The sequence below is a fragment of the Castor canadensis genome, chromosome 10 (genome assembly GCF_047511655.1).
Source record: "Castor canadensis chromosome 10, mCasCan1.hap1v2, whole genome shotgun sequence".
NCBI classification, from domain to species: Eukaryota; Metazoa; Chordata; class Mammalia; order Rodentia; family Castoridae; genus Castor; species Castor canadensis.
The window spans coordinates 136,853,693-136,860,181 of record NC_133395.1 but is presented as its reverse complement, the minus strand read 5'-3'; the positions used below and the strand labels follow the sequence as shown (position 1 = coordinate 136,860,181).

Here is a 6,489-nt window from a genome sequence, read left to right as displayed (position 1 = left end):
TAATATTAAACTGTTCTCCAGAAAGAGTCTGCATTCCCACCAGTAGTATACAAGTGTTTATACAAAGACAATTGGAGGGGGGCTCTGTCATTTAATAAAAGGAAACTTTTTCAATAAAACTTTATTTTTTGTTAGTTACCAAAAAATATGCTCATGCTGTTTTTATGTTAATTATTATAGTTCAATCTCAAAGATATTTTTAGTACTTAATGACTATAATTTTAGAAAAATTGTTAAGCCATATGCAATACTTGTAAAAAAAACTGCACATTTTCCTGACACAAGCAATAATAAGACTAGACTGCAAGGGATTATCCCTTGTTAAATCAGCATAAAATCCTATAATGGAAGAGGAATGGAAAAAATAATTCAAGTAGAAAAAAGCAATCTAAAACTCCCTACTAATAAACAACTTGCTGAAATATACATTTTAATAATGATGGCACATAATAAATTGCAGTGGTTTTAAGATTTCAATATATATGAATAACATAAGGGCTGAAGGTGTAGCTCAGTGCTTACCATGCACAAGGCCATGGATTCAATCCCCAGCAACAAAAATAAAAAGAGTAACTAACTTATAGTGCTATTTTAAAAGTCAGTATTTACCAAAAAAAAAAAAAAAAAAGAAAGAAAAATCAGTTTAAGGTTGTCCACACTGGTTTCTAAACAATGGGAGCTGGCTCTTCACTCTCTTTTTCTCTTAAACAGTGGTTAAGCTTTTCCAATAACCAGGACATTTTCTTTAAGAATCTGATTTGCTCACCATTGAGATGCAGCCAGCCGTGCTCCTTCTGAACAGTGTTTTCAAAATAGTCCACAATGAGAGAACTTCACCTTGGAAAGGTGACATTTGAGGAGGACTAAGCTCTTCAAAGTGGGCTTTCTGTTGTGTGGAGACAGACCCTCAAAAGTAGCCTCCTTCACCCGTATGCCCCACACAGAAACAGAATATTCTGAGCTGAGGAGAAAGGGCTTTCATTGAGGCTTCTGGGGTCTTCATTTTCTGAAGGCACAGGGCCTTAGCACCTGAGAACTGGGCTCCTGAAGCCAGAAGCAAGTGTACTACACTGACTGACCTAACCTCCTCCTACCAACCCTCAACAAGGTGTCACTGGGCTTATACCAAGAATTCAACTACCTTCCTCCAGGAATAGATATTTATATCCCTTTTCTCCATCCTGGAACTAAGACAAATTATCCACAATGGTACACAAAAGATCTTGAGGCCACTGGTTCAAATTGGTTCAAATGTGACTGGGGATAAGGCTGGTTACCTTTCAGCTGTAGTCATGGAAAAATAAACTTACTTCTGAGGACACTGATGAAGTTTGAACATAACAGGCTATTAAGTCACATATGTGTACAGTGTGGCAAGGATAGGCTCCAAGGCAGTATCCATGGCTCTTTACCTGTCCTCCAAATGGATTTGAGCCAGCTTGGCTTTGTCAAGATGATTACAAACCCATAACACATCACAAACAAAGCCACCCACTACACCTAATGGCAGAGTGCTTTCACATTAATAAGCTGCTTCAAATCAGGACTCTCCTTTTGCCCTGTGGCACTCTGGTCTTTAAAAAAGTCCCATTAGAACTGCCTATGAATCAAAGCTAGGGCACTGAGACGCCATAGGGTAGAATCAGTTGTCTTCTGCAAGATCCCATCAGAAGCAGGGCACCAGTGGCTCATGCCTATAATCCTTGCTACGTGGGAAGCTGAGATCAGGAGGAAAATGGTTTAAGATCAGCCCAGACAGATAGTTCAAAAGACCCCCATCTCCAAAATAACCAGAGTAAAACGGGCTTCATGCTTAGCTAAAGCAGTAGAGCTCCTGCTTTGGAAGCTTAAAGCCCTGAGTTCAAACCCCAGTCCCACCCACCAAAAGAAAAAAAAGATCCCATCAGGAACTCAGGTGGCAGTGCAGGGAGGAAAGCCAGTCTTCTGAAATTCTCCTTCCTTCACTCCTCCCCTGGGCAAGTGCTCCCTACATTGACAGTAGGGTACCACAGTCCCATCTTAACCACCGAGAGGTAAGGTGACATGAGGTACCTTGCTTAGGACAGTGCAGAAAATAGGTTCAGGTAATTGGCAACGAGACTAGGAGTCAATGCCCAAGAGAAAGAAACTGAATGTAGAGGGGAGACTAACTATGGGACACATCATGAAAAAGGGTCCCACCCACAGGTGAACGACATTTAAATGTGACAAACAAAACTGGAGTGGAATTCCACAAGGAAGCTTATGTTTAAAAAAAAATCACATTCACCTATTTTTACAATTTTCCTTCATGATTTTTCTTGTCCCATATGTAATGTGTATATATGAGTGTGTAAAGAAACACAATGACAACTCAAAAAAAGCATCTTTTAATAAAAATTATTCATAAAAATCCTAATAAATTTCCAAGAGCAAGATATTCCTTAGTATATTTATAAAAGAACATTTGGTCCTTCTACAAAAAGCTCCCTTTTTATTTAAATACATTTCTTATTTACAGATTAAACATAAAATAGTCTCTATGGTTGCAAAGCATATTGCACATTACAGAAAGAGAAGCATTTGTGTACTTCAGTAAGTTTTCCCAGAGTTTCCAACTCTAGAGTTTTTGTAAAAACAGATTTACTTTTCTCATGTATAATAAATAAAAATGCAGCTTGTGTTTTACCATTTAACACTAAAACAAAATACCTTTAAAAAAATATTCCTCTGCCTGTCAGAAAGAGGGAAGAGAGTAGTGAATCAGCGAGTTCCACAGGTACTTGACATTTCTACCAGATTCACATCCAAATTCAAGTGGGAGCATAACCCTGAGCCCTGTAGAGCTGGGAGCACATGGCCCAGCCCACCCTACCTTCTCACGTTCACACAGGGTTCCTGCACTGCAGGGAAGAGGCACTAGTAGGAGCTGGATGTCTTGGAATGGGAAAGCAAAGATCAGGATTTTCTTCCAAAGTCCCTGCTCAGCCACTCTGTGCCTAAGGTAATCATTTGGCCCTACCTTCTACCTACCAGTGCTAAATGTGAACATTTCAAAAGAAAAAGAGCTCTAGAGCCCTCCAGAAGAAAGGAATGTTTGATGTTGAGACTACAGAATCCAAAGGGAAGAGTTACAGTTGGCAGTCATTCACTTAACTAAGCTAAGAGATAATTAAGAGGTGTGCTTTTCTTTTGTGGGGCTGAGAAGGAAGAAAAGGGAATCCTATGCCCTCAGGTTGCATAACCACATTTACCAAATCAAGTAACTATGGACTCTCTGCTAACATTCATCTGCAAAGATACCACTGTGGTAAGTTTTTCCTTATATACATAGAAGATTATTTAGGTGTCACATGTGCAGTCCATGATCCAGAAGAAAAGCTCAGGAAATCTGAACCAGGTATTCAGTCACAAAGAGCAAACTCTGGCAAAAGAGCTAGAAAGAAAGTGAAGGAAGGATTTGAAAACAGAAGCCAGCTTTCACAACGGCCAGAGCAGTCAGAGCTAGCAAGCATTCCTTTGTCAATCTATCTTTCAGGAGAATGAAGTTTCTCAGTCACATTATCTACAGCAGGTCTGTAATGGTTTGAAACTTCATCATGGGAGACTAGGGCTCCACCAAGCCTGAACAGAAGGTAGCTTTCTACAGTAGCTTTTGCAAAACCACTGTAACAGTTTTGCAAACCCTCTTTCAACACACTGACAAATGCAGACACTAGCTACTCATGAAATAAGGATAGCCCAGCCTTATAACTCTTGCAAAGGATAAAGTCTGTTCAGACTCAAGGCATTTCTGGGGGAAAACAGTGAACAAGGGAATTTCTCTGACATTTTTCTCTTTGGCTCTCCCCGACCCAATATTTCAGAACACAAAATAGAAGGAATAGGAAAAACTCTGCAAGATATATCAGTTGCTAACATTCTGATTTTTAAAAAGAAAACAAGCTCTAAGCTAGGTTCAAAGAACCTTCTTTTATGACTGGTAGTGGACAGCATTCTGGCATCTGGCCCCACAAATCACTGATTACATGACACTGAACTTTAGTCTAGAAGCTCAATATCCAGGATAAACAGGCAGTACGCTACTCACCCTCACCAACTGGTGTAAGTCCAGTACCCAGAAGCCAAGAGGGTTTGAGACTTAAAACATGTTTCACATCCGCCTGTCCCCAAGATGCATCAACAGCACTCAAGGGTGGTGGTGTAGATCCCTATTTCAAGAGTACAAGGAGGAAGACTGCCTGAACTTCCTCAAAAGTGACAGGTAAAGTGTCCAGATGAGAACTGGAATGTTGGAGTGCTTACGCACCACAGAAGCTAGGGCGAAAGATGGGGAGAGCAGCAAGAGGAAACAGAGGCATGAAGAACTCACTTCCTTCCCTGATATGTCCCATTGTCCCAAGTGGGTCATTCATAGTTGCACCTCAGTTTGCCTAGAGAAAAGGTATAGGTGTGCAAAGACACATGTATACACATGTGTGTTTAACATTTCTACTGAATTAATGAAAACTTTAAAAATAGGTAATATTCTCAAAGTTTTCTATTCTATAGATGAGACGTTGATAAATAGAATGCTTCTGAAAAGAAAAAAACAGAAGCAGTTCATATTTGTTACATTAAAACAAACTGCATAGTAAATATTTAAAAGGTGACACATTTACTACTGAAAATCCCCTTTCTAAAAACATCAAAGAACTGAATAATACATCTATTTTCAAAGTAATAACAGTTAAATTTTCAAGAATGAATAAAATTTTTCCCTTTTGACTGAAAATACAATGGCTTAAATGGGGCTTTTCTAGTTTTAAGAAGACTGGAAGGAAATTGTGTGAAGTGTGCAACCACTGACAGGTAAGATGCATGGTGTATGAGGCTGGAGAATTTCAGGTGACTTCCTACCCTTTCAATTAGGATGCCTTTCACCTTGTGATGGTGCACTGATGTCAGACTAGGGGTCAGGTCCATCCCTGCTTGGTAGGTGCACTCAGTGTTCTGGCTAAAGAAATTAACAAAAATTAAGAGGCTGGAGGAGTGGCTCAAGTGGTAGAGCGACTGCCTAACAAGTGTGAAGCCCCGAGTTCAAACCCTAGTACCACCACCAGAAAAAAAAAGAAATAACAAAAATTAAAGAGGGCATTTTAGCACAACTTCCTCTTTCTATACGCTTGGCAAAAATAACAGACTGAAAGGCAAAGACTGACCATAAAATCTCCAGAATTTCACTAACACCTACTCTCCCTCTTTCACTGTTGTTTCGTTATATGGCAATAAAGCCAGCTGCAACCATAGCAGTGGCTGTGACGGCCAATAGCCCAAACCAAAACCTTATAAGGCACTAGCCTAAAGCCTGTATTACACAGAGAAATGGCTCAAAGATGTCAGAAAGTCATCTGATCATTTCTTTCTCCCTGATTAGCTAATTGGCACTAGACACAGGCAACAAAAACAAAACAAAACTCTAACTCAAAGATGGTCAGAACCCCTGATTAGCTAATTGGCACTAGACACAGGCAAAACAAAACTCTAACTCAAAGATGGTCAGAACTGAGAATCCTTGGCTAGAAAATATGAGAAGGATGGAAGCTCAGATGACTTAGGGGTTTTTTTTCTCCCTAAAAGGCACCTGGATATGGAACTGCGAGAGTTTCTCAGACAAGTTCATGTTCAAAATAAATGCAAATGCCTCCCAAAAGATCTGTTAACCTCTTATACATACCATGACATCACAACTTAAGAGACTATCTATCAGAATTCTGTTTAGATCATTATTCTGAAGCAAATAACTGGATATCTGGCGAAGAACCCAATAATCTAGTAAGAGAAAGGATGACATTTTCAATGCAACTAAGTAGGATGACAAGTAAATCTCAGGCCCTTTGTACAGGAATTTCATTCCAATCCTCTAAAAAAAGAGGTAGCAATACTGCAGTATGGCAAGTGGTGGCAAAGTGAAGAGACTTGGATTCTAACTATGAAGCTGGGAAGATCAACCCAAAGAAGCCACATCTACTGTGCTTAGCAACATCAGCATGTCAAAAGAAAACAATTTTCATGTACCTTCTCACTTCTAATTACATCCTTAAGAAAAATAGGACATTTTATTGAATGGAAGAGAAACACTGAAGTATGCAAGAATTACCCAGATGTGGGTAGTGAGTTAAGACAGAGATTTCTACTGTCATTGGCAGCCAGACTTCCACCCCTTCTACTTCAGACTGGATTTTGGTGTGGTCTGGGTTTAGCTGGTTAGGTTGGTTTAAGACTCAGCCACGCAGGGAGCAGGTCATACCAAGCCAACCATCTGGTCAATCTGACGCATGTAGATGCTCTTTAAGGGCAGGGAGTATCTCCTCTCATCGGGAACGCGATTGCACTAGAAAGACAAAAATGAAGGAAATGTGAATTTTGAATTTAAAACCCAAGTTTTGATCTCTCCAGAAATGTGGATGGATGACTGACACTGTGAGCTAGGGGGCAGTTCTACATATTGTAGGAGAGTCAGCAGACCAG

At 39.9% G+C, this 6,489-nt stretch overlaps 1 protein-coding gene across 2 annotated transcripts in view; it reads right to left on the bottom strand.

Annotated features, from left to right (window-relative positions):
• Positions 1–2,353: 2,353 nt before the first annotated feature.
• Edem1 (ER degradation enhancing alpha-mannosidase like protein 1) overlaps positions 2,354–6,489 on the bottom strand; it is a 30,852-nt gene continuing 26,716 nt past the window's right edge. For both annotated transcript variants that reach the window (XM_020184093.2, XM_020184086.2), the window contains one exon: positions 2,354–6,352. In XM_020184093.2, the coding sequence (XP_020039682.1) occupies positions 6,263–6,352 (90 nt within the window). In that variant the 3' untranslated portion in view covers positions 2,354–6,262. The remainder of the gene's footprint in view (positions 6,353–6,489) is intronic.